The following is a 13622-nucleotide window of genomic DNA, read 5'->3' as shown; positions in this document are numbered from 1 at the left end:
TCTTGACTCATTTCAGTTTTTTTTATTTTTTGAAATGAAAGTAAGGAACTTGTTGTTCGCACCAATTTTAGCACCCCCTTCAGCTAACTTCTGCTTCCCTCTGTAGTGTCTGGAAGCGTTGTTTGAAATAGATCTGTGTGCTTTATGTGTTCCTTTATATAAAACATATAAATATAGTAAATTAAAGACAACGTAAAACAATCCTATCCTCGCAGCTCTAGACCTGGAAATACACCTTCAAAAAGACGAGTTCATTTGTCTTCCGCCATTGTTGTTGACAACGCGGATGTCAGTAGTCACACCTCTTCTTTGTTTTGATTGGTCGGTGAGGGAGAGGTCACATTGACGGACTCGGCTGTGTCCTAAAAGTTGAATTTTTGCGCTGCTCGGAAAGTGCGTACCTGTATTGGTTTTGTATCGAGACTCCCTGATGGCATATGGGTCATTTAAAAAGTATCTTCCTCTTATAACAACGTGAGTTTAAATGTGGTAAGAAATGTTGATGAGAAAGTTAATGTGACAAAATGCTTTGTTTTGTTAAATTAAAAGCTAGAGGTAGAGACCATTTGAATGAATGATATCGTCATTGACCTCTGTCTATGTTAATTACCATACATTCTGTGTTTTTCTCTAATAGCAGATAGCCCTTAGTCAGCCCACACTCATATCACGCTACATCTCACCCAGGCTCCATCTTCCTATATAGGTCACATGTCTAATGCAATATATGTTTTAGACGAGTTCCTCTGACCCAGGCTCGCATATCCTGATGCTCTGACATTACCTCCACTGTGGTCTTTAAAACCAAATAGGATACAATTAATGCTCAAGAAATGTCAAATAGGTGGCATTTCATAGAAATAAAGGAGAAATATTTAGGTTTCTGGAGGAGATGTGCTCAGACTGGAGAGGGGTCATGTGTCTTTCTGTCAGGCTTGGTCTTCTCTATCTTTAAGGGCTGACATCAGGAAAAGTTTCTGTTGGCAGCTGCAGGAATCATTTCCTTGGACTTGGTCACCTCATTATCAGAAGAGCAGAGTTTCCCCCTCCTTCCTGCAGGCACAGAGCTCGAAGCCTGCCAGCTCGCTCATTTATCCCCTCTGTCTGTCACTTCTGAGTCCACCAACACACCATACTCCCCCCCCTCTCCCTTTACCTTCTGCTCATTGCTCATCTTCCAGGGCTCCTTCTTGTCTCTGTCGTGCCAAGAAAAAGTGGGCTGAAGCCCATTTGACGAGGGGGGGGGGGGGGACGTGTTGTTATTTAACACAAGGCTTGGGATTTCTCCATTGTCATGCATTCACATTTGCAAATTTCAGGGTGTGTCTTTGATGGCAGTTGGGGCCATTTGTTTTTGAAAGGAGGAGAGTTTCAAAGCAGAGATGGCTTGAAAGATCTTTTAAGGTTATTTGATTTTTTTTTTTGTTTCTGGAAAGTGAGTCCTTTTTAATGGAGTGGAATATAAAGAGGGGGAAACTTCTCTATCCGGTAAAATAAAGAAGAAGCTCACAGTAGAGAGAATTGAATCTATGGCATGAAGCCAGTCAGACATTTATCTTATGACTGTAGGGCCTGTTTACCCTTGAATGTGCATCAGTGTCCAAATCAAATCCACCATCAGAGTCAGCTTTATATCATTGCCACTGTACATCGAATGAAAAGATCAATTTTGGAGCTCAGATGAATGTTTTGGCTTTCTGTCTAATGGAGAAAAACTACCTGGCTTGCAACCTACGTTTTTTTCTATTGACGTAAAGTTGAGTCCCCAAAAATGTACAAGCAAACAGAGTAATGCTACAGAGTTTGTATGTTTGGTCAGTCTTTAACCCTACATCTGCAATTGAAAGTAGTCTAAATAAAGTGAGTAGAATAATGACACTTAAGAGCCGTTTCCACATTTGCACTCCTGATTATTTCTAGAGAATTTAAGGAGGACTGCCCCTGAAATCCTCCTGATCTGGTTGTTCACACATGCCCGTCACAGCGGGAGACTATCCCTGTCAGGCGACTTGACGTAAAAAGAATATCACGGAAGCAACCGAGTCTACTATAAAACATTATGAAGAGAATATCTACCTTTATATCAATACTATGTCTAGTTCAACACAATCATAGAAGAACATAACGGCAAGCAGACAAAAAGTAATGCAGCAGTTGAATGACATGCGTGAAGATCTCAAAAAGTCACGTGCATGCGATCTATGGTCGTACACCACAGGGAACATTCCTCATCCCCCCTCTCACCGTGAAAACTTCTGGAGTTTTGTGAAAGTTTGAAAAGACTTTAGGACACAAACCGATAAGAAGACGGCACAACATGATAATGTACAACACTATACGATACGACACAATGTGGTACCACATGACATGACACACTTTATTGCCCACTTAGGGTAATATGTCTTGGTTTCCAGTGCTGCACTCATAGCTGCCTACAAAGTAAAATCCATAAACACTGAGGAGCCGGAGCAAGCTAATCTCATGCCATTTTGTTGGATGATTAATTTAAATTGAACTGTATTAATAATACAGATGTTGACGTTAAGAAGCTTATTTTCTTTTTAATTATTTTAAATTTAATCATAAGCAGATACAAGATATATGTCCCTCAAGGGCACCAATAATCGCAGGCCTATATATATATAAAATAAATAAAAGCAATATGTCATAGTAATGTTGCTCTAATGGTATGAAAGGTTTTCTAATAAACTAAGTTATTGTAGTGTACAAATACTGTTTTTTTTTATCTAGTCACTTCAAACATATCTAACTATTACGTAGTGTAATAAACCATGTCTATGTTAAATAAGAATGTTATAAAAATGTAAATAATTGAATTTCCAAACACAAGTACAAAAGATGAAGACGCCCTCTTATCGATGTGTGTGTGAGCCGTCATGTGGGGATTGTAGGTTGTGACGGTCTGAGCAGGCATGCAGCAAGCATGGGCGGCCCTTTGGCACTTCAGCTGCAACAGCTGCTGAGCCCACCCCACCACCATCTCAACCACCCCCACCCCCACCACCCAACACTACCACCACCACCACCAGCACCCAACACTACTACTACCACCACCAGAAGCCAGGGTGACGTAACCACTGCCACGCTGCCAGCCTGCACGTCACATGACAGAGGTCGCTAGTCAAAGCGTGTTAGCATCTCTCCCAGCTGCTGCTTCTGAGAACTGTAACATCCTCTGTTCTCTTTTGTCACTGAATGGCCTGCTCCTCCCTCCCTTGATGAATATTCTGCAGCATGAAAACACAATGCAGTGTAATCTCCAGATGTTTGTGGTTAGAGCGGGCTTTATCAATCACCACTGGAGATGTTAATCTCATCATGTTAGACATGCACTGAGGTCTAAATCAGAACAAGGTTTTCACGCAGTCTGTGGCAGAGTGGCAGAACGCAAAAAACATGTTCTGTCCAGGAGGAAGTTTGACTGTGCTGTGTGAACTCTAAAGAATATTTTCTTCATCTTCTAATATGTCTGATCCAGGCTGCACGTTACTGGTGCCATTTTGTGTGAAAGCCTTCAGAGCTCCGTCTTGATGCTACATGATAGTTCGACTGCTCACGTGCGCTGTGGAAGCACCGTACAGATAAAGCTGATCCCATTCCATTAGCAGAGTGAGATTTCATGAAATTGCAAGTTAATTAAGTTTTTATTTTACTGCATGATCTGTTAAATTAGTTTCAAACAAGACTAAAGAATGTTCAATATCACATAAGGGAACGTTTAAATGGGTAGTCACTAAATTAACTGAATGTTTTCGTCTCAAATGAATGTATTTACATTAAAAATAATAATAATAATAACACTACTGCAAATCTTTCTATGTTCAATCAGTGATGCAAGATGAGGGCTTTGTAATTATTCAAAAAGATAGTGCTTTGTAGTTTTCTTGTTATTTCATGTCAATGCGGTTACCGAGACAATTACTTCTAGCATTGTTGTTTTTCTTTTTCTTTCCTTTTGGGCCGATCCGAAAAATGATCCGAGCCACGAACTGTAAAGTCGTTGTCACATATGCACCCCTGAAAAGTTCTAGAGAATTTCGGGAGTACTGTTTCTGAAATTCTCCTGACCTGGCTGTTCACATATGCTCCTCAAAGCAGGAGACTATCTCTGTTGGACGAACAACATAACTGACGAACAGAAAACGTAATGCAGCAGTTTAATTCTGTGCACAGATATCTAGCGGTTGTGTGCATGCAGTCTATGCATCGTGCAGCATTCACGGTATATATGTCACTCCCCCCTCCCCTTGGCTCGAGGTAAATTCTCCTGATAATATCCTGCTGTGTTCTCACATCAACTCACTCAGACTTTATGTGGAAAAAAAAAAAAACTCTAGGGGTCTGGCAGGAGAAACTCTGGGTGAAGTCCGAGTGAAAAATGTGGACGTTTGCGTTCACACATACAGCTCATCCTGCAAATATCAGGAGTTTTTCACAAGTTTTCTGCAAGTGTGAAACATGATTGTGATCCGTTGCACAACTAGATGAGGGTCAAATTCAAAGAAAATGTGCCTTAAATAGAATGAATTGAAGCACGATGCATTATTAATTAAAAGTAATATTGGACGTTATAAAGGTAGTTTTTTCAACGAACCCAGATCCTGGCTCCATTTATGTAAGCTGTGGGTAGTGACAACCCCAAGGTGTTGTTCTTTTGTTAGGCGGCCTCCTTGTGAATGACAGGACGAGAATCATAGCTCACATCAAAGGAGGGAAAGGCCTGGCTCGGTATCTCAGAGCGGCTTGTTTCTATCAGTGAGTCAAGTGGCTGGTCAGCCATGTTTAATGTGATCGGATGTTGGCTGACACACAGCTATAGAGCCGTGACCATCACACTGACAGCAGAGACACATAACATGATCCTGAGAGTCCACGGAATAAATCATTTTATGTTTCGTCTGTTGCCCTTTTTTGTTTTAATATATCGTTGAAAAAAACGGCCTCGTGTCGTCCTCGCATTCCCAAAATCTCCATTACTCTGTCGCTCTGGATGCTTTGTGTAAACCCTTTGCATGCTAGATTACTCTGGATTACCATCGAAGCAGCAGACCTGCGTATCCGAGGAGGTGAATCATGGTGATGTCATCACCGCATGAAGTCATCTGAACACTCGGGAGTAAATCTCTAAAAAGCTGTGGTAAATGCTTGATGGTGCGACAAACTGCGAGGACAGCGTGCTCTTTTTGTCTGCAGGGCCCCGGTCACTTCTCTGCAGCTGTGTGTGCATGTGAGTTTGTTTGGAGAGAAAAACTGCAGGAAGGAGAATCCCAAATCTAACGGTAGAAACCACCCACCCAGGCAGGCAGGCAGTGAAAAGCGAGGTCCCTTTGGTTTACTTCTAACAGAAAACCCCTTTCAAAGCCGCCTTTTTTTTTCTTCTTTTTTTTCATCTGTTTTGTTCAACCACAACAAAAGTGTGTGTGGATTTTTTTCCTCACCGAGCCCCTGTGTCCTCTCTTTTGAAAGGCAGGTGTCGCTTTTTTTTTCTTTTTTTTTTGTTTCTCTAAGCTCCGCCTCCTCTCTCTCTCTCTCTCTCCACTCAAGCTGTGACCTGCTTTGCCAATATAGCACACTCTTTCTCTTCATCTCTCATTTCTTTCTGTCCCCGCCTTTCTCTCTCCTTTTTTTTTGTCTTTCTCTGTCTCTCTCTTTCTCTCTTTTTTTCTGTCATTCTTCCTTTCTATTCTCTCTCTCTTTCTTTCCCTGTCTTTTTCCCTCTGTCTCGGTTTCTCTCTGTCGTTGTCTTTCTCTTTCTTATTGTCGCTGTCTTTTTTTCTTATACTGTCTTAATCTCTTCTCTCTCTCTCTCTCTCTCTCTCTCTCTCTCTCTCTCTCTCTCTCTCTCTCTCTCTCTCTACCACACTCTCTGTTTCTAACAATAAAAGAGATACCTGCTGGTCCCATCTGGCTCCAGGTCTTTGTCACAATCTCATTGAAAGGGCCGACTGACACCTGTCTAAAAAAAAAACCCAAAAAAAACCTGCCCTGTTGCCCCCTCCCCACCTCCACATGACGTCCTGTCTTCAGTGGGCACAGCTGGCGGGTTTCTCTGGGTGTCACCCAAAGCTGGCATCATGTGTGTCCATGTGGGGGCTTCTGATGCCAGCTGTCAGTCCTTTTGTAGGTGGGTCTGTGTGCCTGGAATGAGCGACTCTCGGGGCATGTGGTTGTACAATAGCTGGAATAATCTGCCACACCCATCCACGCACAACATGTAAACAGAGCCAGAGAGACGGCGAGATAAACAGGTTTTTTTATTTACAAGATCGCTGTGAATCACATGTTTGCCGTTGTGTCGCACCTTGAGAGTTTGAGAGCAGTGATTGTAGCGTTTATTGTCACTCTGCCACGGTCATTTTTCTGCAACAAACACAGTCCTTCTTTTGTTCTCAACTTCTTCTATTTGTGTATAAACAATCCAGCATCACAGTCTTAATTATAGCTTTGTGTGTTACTAGTTGTTTCATTTGGTCAGGAGTACATTCCCACGCCATCACAAACAGTTCAGCTCCTGGGTTGCAGGTTTCGCCCCCTGCTGGCTGTTTACGGTGGAGAGGATAAAACAGTGCTGCAGGCTCACAGGTCTGTTAACACATTGATCTGGTAGCTTGCCTGTGAGTCATTAGACCCATTAAGCACCACTTACCGACCGAGTCAAAGTTTTAATTGCTGTTTGGCGGCTCGTCTGTTATTATCAGCTTGATTTACAAAGCGGAACACCAACATTTAGCTGAAGAGATGCGGTCACTTTCACTTCAGCGCGGCATTAACGGCTATAGTGTGAGCATTATTCCACTGTCAGGACATCAGTCAATTAGTGAAAGTTCATATGGTTTTTATTCTGATATTCAGAGTCATCCCCTCGCTATGCTCCACTCAGAATTCCAGTAATATTAAACTGAGTAAGTATGACATTGGCATGCGTCTTGTATGTGTCATATCTAGTTGTGAAAGTTAGATGATTCAAAACCGGTCTGAGAATGTGTCAGCAACCGTTTTAAAAGTCATTTGCTGTTGTTTTTTTTTAGTGTGAGCGGATGTGTTTGGTTTATTTGTTTGTGAAGTTATTGAAGATTTGAACTATTGGACTATAAAAAAGAGACCCTGCAGGGAGCATTTTACAGTTTTCTGAAGTTGATGTCTCCCTCTGCAAGCACCCTGCTGCCTCTGTCACCCATTTCCATCACCACCACCTTCCCTCATTAGTCCATGTATGTCTGCTAGTCCTCCATTCTCGCACTCCTCCTCCTCCTCCTCCTCCTCCTCACTCTGCCAGATACTCTTCCTCCAGACCTCACTTTGGTGCTTCTTCATGACCTTTCACTAATGTTTTGGGCTCTGTGCATTGATTGGTTTAACCTCTGGGATGACTCAACTGAGTCGCCTGTTCTTCCTCATTAACAGACACGATAAAGCTCGCGTCCTTTTCTCCTGATCGCGAACGTTAACTTGTTGCCTTTTTTTCTCCCTGTTTCCGATCGGCTTCTTCTCACCCTGTTAATGCTCCTCCCAACAGAACAATGACAACGAGACGCCGCTGCACTGTGCCGCCCAGTACGGCCACTCGAGGGTCGTTCAGCTGCTGCTGGAGGAGCTGACGGACCCCACCATGAGGAACAACAAGTTCGAGACCCCTCTGGACCTTGCTGCTCTGTATGGCCGCCTCGAGGTGGTCAAGCTTCTGCTCTGCGCGCACCCCAACCTGCTCAGCTGCAACACCAAGAAACACACTCCGCTGCATCTGGCCTCTCGGAACGGCCACCTTTCTGTGGTGGAGGTACTGCTGGACGCTGGCATGGACATTAACTACGAGGTGTGTGTGTGTGTGTGTGTGTGTGTTTGTTAACTTGGATTTTAAAATGTTTCTTACTATGCTGCCATGGCTCAAATCATGTTGAGAAACGTAATCTTTACTTGCAGCACTTCCTCTCGCTACTTCCTACCACAGCAATGAGATTAAATGTAAAACTCTTGAGCTCTCCGTTTGCAGAGACACTGAAGTGTTTTCAAAAGCGGCGCTGGCCTTGCTCCCCCTGGTGGCCCCCATGGCTCTGACTCTGTACCAAACTGTGCCATCCATCTTTCTTTTTTTTTCCCCCCCCTCCTCCTTTTCTGTGCCCTCCTTTCCTAAGCATCGAACACAGAGTGTATCCCGTGTCCTTCAGGCCTGACGTCCTGCAGGTTTCAATTAGCATGGCCCTGTGAGCTGGAAAATGATCTGCTTTGACTCTTCACTCACATGGTTGTCAGTAGGGAGGTGGACCGGGCAGTGGGCTCAAAATCTGGTCGTCACTATACAATGTTTATGTAACTGGTGCAAGAACAGGAATGCTGCAGGTTTAACAAAGGCTGACTCATGTGGGAATAGTAGAAGGAAATAAAGATGAGCTTTATTTTCATAATATTCATATTCATGTCAACTCTCTCCCTGTGCCTCTGGTTGTTTATGCCTTTTGCTTTAATTTTCTACGCAGACGGAGAGAGGCAGCGCTCTCCACGAAGCAGCCTTGTTTGGGAAAGCGGATGTGGTGCAGAAACTCCTCGGTGCAGGTCAGGGACACACAAGCAACATTTGAATCGTTTTGTAGAAATAAGTCAAAACCAACGCTTGACTGTTGTCCTCTGCCAGGTATCAACGTGAACATCCTCGACCAGAAGGGCCTGACAGCGCTGGACACTGTCAAGGACATGCCCTCACAGAAGAGCAGAGAGATCGTTGCTCTCGTACTAGGTACAAAAATAAATAAATAAATAAATAAAAACTAATAAGAAAGCAGTGGGGAAGTGGGAAGTGTTCCTCTTGATTTCACATTCACCAGCTGTGATACAATCTCCTGTTTGTCTGTTGCAGGTCACATGACTGGAAAACCCCCTGACATTGACCTTCCCCCTCCACCAATCCCTCCGCCTCAGGAGAGTCCTAGCCCGAGGAGAAAGGGTAAGACTTACCAGATGTTAAAACAAGGGTTCAGTAAGCAGCTTAAACAGAAACCACAGAGAAGAGAAAATGCAATTAAGGGGATCTTTAATTTCCTCAGCTAAGAATTGTCTCCCATTATTGTGCTTATAAACATTGCATATGTACACTTTGGCCTGTTTTATCCGCACCTGCTGCCCACAATATCCGCTCAGGTCTTTTATTTTGAAGATAATCTGTTATCATCAGCTGCCCAATTGGATGGCTTTTTTGTTTCATGTCAGATTATCTTAAAAATTAGCCTGGTGTATACTTCTTCAACTTTTAATTTAGAATGGAATAGAATATAAATCCTTTATTGTCTTTATACAGTTTTACAACAAAATGAGAAATTCTTCACCTTAAAATGCACAGACATACTGAACATGCATCCAGCAGCAACAAACTACTTGCATTCAAGCAGGAGAAGAAGTGATTGACCCCAAGGGAAATTTTTATTCTGCAGACAAGAAAGAAAACATACAACAGAGAGGTGAAAAAAATACTGTATAGGAAACAACTCAGTGGGTTAGCTGCCAATGTTAACATGCTAGTTGGTATATTTTGACCTGTTTTAAAGGTGATCTTGACAAGGTGAGTGAGTTGATCTCTGGGCTGGCCCCGGGGCCCGAGGAGGAGAGTCCGTACGAGGCTCTGTTTGAAGCCACCTCCTGCCACTCTCTGGACAGCCTCACCAGCGGCAAATCGTCCGACAGGGATTCTGGACGGCCGGATAGTGAAGCTGGCAAGGTATGCAGTGGTTTAACTGAGGCCCATCCTCACACACACACACACACACACACACACACACACACACACACACACACACACACACACACACACACACACACACACACACACACACACACACACACACACACACACACACACACACACACACACACACACACACACACACACACACACACACAGAGTTGTGAATTGGAGTTGCAATACAGAACTCCCACTAGAGGGTGATAGCGGTCCTCCATACACATGAGTGAGGCTTTAAACCCCTCCAGGATAAAGCTTGATGTGTCACAGGGAGGAGAAGCAATGCGTTTCTCGACATGAATGTTGCAACACACTCATAATAGTTTTATCACACCTCATTTTTTTGGATCATTTACAGAAAGATCGCCTGGCTCACTCGTCACATCCTGGTCCCGGTCATGAAGAAGAGGTGAGATCATGAACCCAAGTTGTGGGGGGAAAAAAACCCAAAAAATTGAAATGTAGTGGTTAACACCAACACAATGTCATAGAAGCATTCAGAAAATTCTTGTCTGCTACTCAGAAAGCTCCTGTTTTTTTTTTCTTATCCCTGACCTCGTCATGACTGCATTTTTAATGGCTGCTGCTGCTCAACTCCAATGACTTTGTAGTAAATATTAATGCGAGTGTGGCCTGAGATAGAGAGAAGAAAAGTGGAAAAATAGACACACTCTCAGTGAACCTGTCCGGCCTTAAATTTGGCTGACTATGGAGGATGTATTGTTGTTGTCACACTGAAGTTTGACTTACAATCTTACCTGCTCTTACTCTGAAGTGAAGGCTTCAAGCTCCTGTGAGGAGTTTTGAACTGGTTCGTCAAAACATCATGTCCTGACATGGACTCAGTCGAGTCAAAACACATATCCACATCCCTGTTTGATAAAGGATTTTTATAATGCATCAGAGTGCTTCAGATTTTCAGTTTAGACTGAATTTTCTTCACAATTAACTGTGTTTGTAATCAGGACAGCCATTTATTTTTTAGCGATTTGACCTCTGTCCCCTGCCCTTGAAGAGCGCCCGATTCCTCTACATTTTTTGAACCAGTGCAGCACTCACCTCAACCTTTTTTTTTTTCTTCTGTCATTGAGAAGGTTGATTTTTCTATACCTTTGTTTGATATACTTGTCACCACTGCTTGGGGGCAGGCGTCAGATGAGCCAATAAACAGCACATCTAAGAAACACTCCATACGTTTAAAATAAAGACTAATGACTTGTTGTTGTGAAACACTACTTGCATATGACAGGGCATGAAAAGCAGAGAGAAGCATCTTCCCGATTACTGGGGTTGCTTAAACTAACACAGCTAAATCATTTCATCGAGTCAGCGCAATCATTTCCCACCGACATTTTTTGCGACCTTCTCTTTGTGTCTTCTTCTGCAGGCGCTTTATACAAACAGCAGCATAGCTGAGAGAGGCGAGCAGGTGGAGGAGGAAGAGGAGGATCACACATACGAGTTGCTGCTGACGGCTCAGACCAAAATCCCCCCGCCCAGCCAGGAGTCCAGATCCTGTAAAGGTAATAGTCATCACTGTCACTGTGATCCAAAAGAAGGAAGCTATAACAAAAAGGGTGTAATTCCAGAGATTTTTGTTTTCTGTTTTTTGTTTGTGGGTAAACCCCCCCCCACCCTCTCTTTACGGTTTGTATACCAGTGCACTGCTCATCTGGGCAAAAATTTCAAACAGAGTTGGGCTCATTTTCCAAACTTAAACTCCACTGACATTTTCCAAGAACGACATAATACATTCCTATCCTAACAAGCCTGACAGCCCACACACACACACACACACACACACACACACATGACCAACCCTCTTCCTGTGGCTGCGTGTGTATATATGTATGAGCAGACCCTCCTTTTTGGTTGCGGCCGATGAATGGCACTGCATGTAATTGGATTAAATGGGATTAAATTAGAAGGCCATTTGGATCCCTGGCCGTTGATGTAGATGTTTTAAAAAGCGGCCCCTCAGGCCTGCAGGCTTAGTCAGCCTCAGTAGCTTACCATTAGAAAACGTCACCGAGCAAAAGGGTTGGAGTTTGATTGCTGATGTCATCATGCCCTCCCCTATGTGTGTGGGGGGGGGGGGGGGAAGAGAGAATGTAACTGTTCTGCGTCTTCTTGGCTCTTAAAAGATTAGCTTGCCATTTGTTTAAAAAGTGCTTTATCATGTCTGCAGCGTTCGAACGGCCAGGAGATTAATCTGAAGTCTCTCCGGCTCTCCTGCGATATTGCCATGCATAATACATGATTTTCTCATACATCACTTTCTCTTCCATCTAACAGTCAGAACAGGGAAAACATTGTGTCTGACTGTGAATAAATGGTGCGCAATTGAGGTCTTCAAATTTTCATCCGTCCCGACTAAGGTTGTCGACATGTTTTTTTTTTAAAATTTTTGGCGTCTCATAAAGAAGTTTACTTCTCTTACAAACTGACTGACAGCTGACTTTCTTAGACACGTTTAAGGCCGTTTTCATGACTTATCTTGGAAGATTAGATCTTTAAAAAGAAGAAATTACCAATTATTGGGTTGGGTGCCTTGGACTTCGATTTTTTTTTGTTGCCATGGCATCAATATCGTTTGATTTGTACTAGTATCAAATCTGAGATTAAAATTCTGGTACCCTGACGATGTCTTAACTTTTTGTTTTTTTGTTTTTTTTCCGATCTTCTTAGATGAGAAAACCACTACACAGTCTTCCAACAGTGTCCTACCTCAGGTAAATATAAGCTGCTTCCTTTCTTCCTTCTCTTATATCTTTCACAATACATTGATTTTAACTGTTTCTTTGGTTGTCATGAATGTCAGTTCTCCAATCCTTCTACAAACACAAGCTGTACAAAAATGAAATACTCTGAGTTTTGACAGCCAGAGAGCAGTATCCCTGCTGCCATTGGTACTACACGGCCGCATGACTTAAGCAGATTATATAATAAAGATGAAGGTCTTGTCGTCGTCAAAGATTGAGTCATACGTATGTCAGCAGAAGGCACAAGTCGCCATAAACTAGCCCTCATATATGGATCTCCACGTAAACCCTCCTGCTTTATTTATCGTCCCATCATATCTGATTTTATTGCTTTTTGCACTTTTTGATGCAGTTAGCAGCTTGTATTGTTACTACAACCCCACCTGCTGCCCACAATATCTGCTCATGTCTCTTATTTCAAGCTTAGGTTTTCTCCTCAGCTGCCTAATCAAAATAAAAGAGCGACACATTGACCCCTCTGCCCTGATCCTCAGCCCGGAGAGATCAGACACAACATGACATGTCATGGAGGCAACCAATGGGATGGCATCTTTATTTCCTGTTAAGCTTACACTAGTTTATATTAAAAATACAGAAAACAAACAACTTGGATAGCTGCAGATTCGACTATGTATGACCTGTTAACTAAACAACAAGATGTGCTTTGTTTTGAGCGGCAGATGTGATTGTACCCTCTTTTTTTTTTTTTCCTGTTCCATTTTAGCGTAAACCCACTGCCCCAAATGACCTCAGAGCCCCTAGCAAAACGAAAGACACCCTGCACCCTCCTGGGCGGGTGGGCCCAAAAGCTTCAGGAGGTGAGTTTCTTTATCTCTGTCTCTCAGATTTTTTTGTAACCTAAGAGGGAACAACTGCTGCTGCTGGAAATGCTGCGAGGGTAAGGAGATGTGCAGTGGACACATTACACTTGAAAAACACAAGCCAAGCATGTCAATGAAAGAGGAGAGATGAGTTGGAGTTTGCGGGGAGAGATGGGACTGGCTTGGATTAGCGCTGCTTGGGAATGCATGACTGGCATACTCAGGCAGCAGAGCGGATTTGGCTTGTCGGGAGAAGGCTGATTGACGCTCCCTGGCAAGTGGGGAGAG

At 43.2% G+C, this 13622-nt stretch overlaps 1 protein-coding gene across 9 annotated transcripts in view; it reads left to right on the top strand.

Moving 5' to 3' along the window:
• The window catches only part of LOC109985958 (ankyrin repeat and SAM domain-containing protein 1A), a 71476-nt gene that overhangs the window by 18828 nt on the left and 39026 nt on the right, over positions 1–13622 (top strand). For all 9 annotated transcript variants that reach the window (XM_065961706.1, XM_065961702.1, XM_065961704.1 and 6 more), the window contains 9 exons: positions 7538–7834; positions 8496–8571; positions 8651–8752; positions 8873–8959; positions 9558–9727; positions 10110–10160; positions 11139–11274; positions 12440–12483; positions 13238–13331. In XM_065961706.1, the coding sequence (XP_065817778.1) occupies positions 7538–7834; positions 8496–8571; positions 8651–8752; positions 8873–8959; positions 9558–9727; positions 10110–10160; positions 11139–11274; positions 12440–12483; positions 13238–13331 (1057 nt within the window). The remainder of the gene's footprint in view (positions 1–7537; positions 7835–8495; positions 8572–8650; positions 8753–8872; positions 8960–9557; positions 9728–10109; positions 10161–11138; positions 11275–12439; positions 12484–13237; positions 13332–13622) is intronic.

Source organism: Labrus bergylta, chromosome 12 (assembly GCF_963930695.1).
Source record: "Labrus bergylta chromosome 12, fLabBer1.1, whole genome shotgun sequence".
In the NCBI taxonomy this organism is placed as follows: domain Eukaryota; kingdom Metazoa; phylum Chordata; class Actinopteri; order Labriformes; family Labridae; genus Labrus; species Labrus bergylta.
Note: the sequence above shows the minus strand (reverse complement) of the source record. Positions and strands in the feature narration are given on the sequence as shown.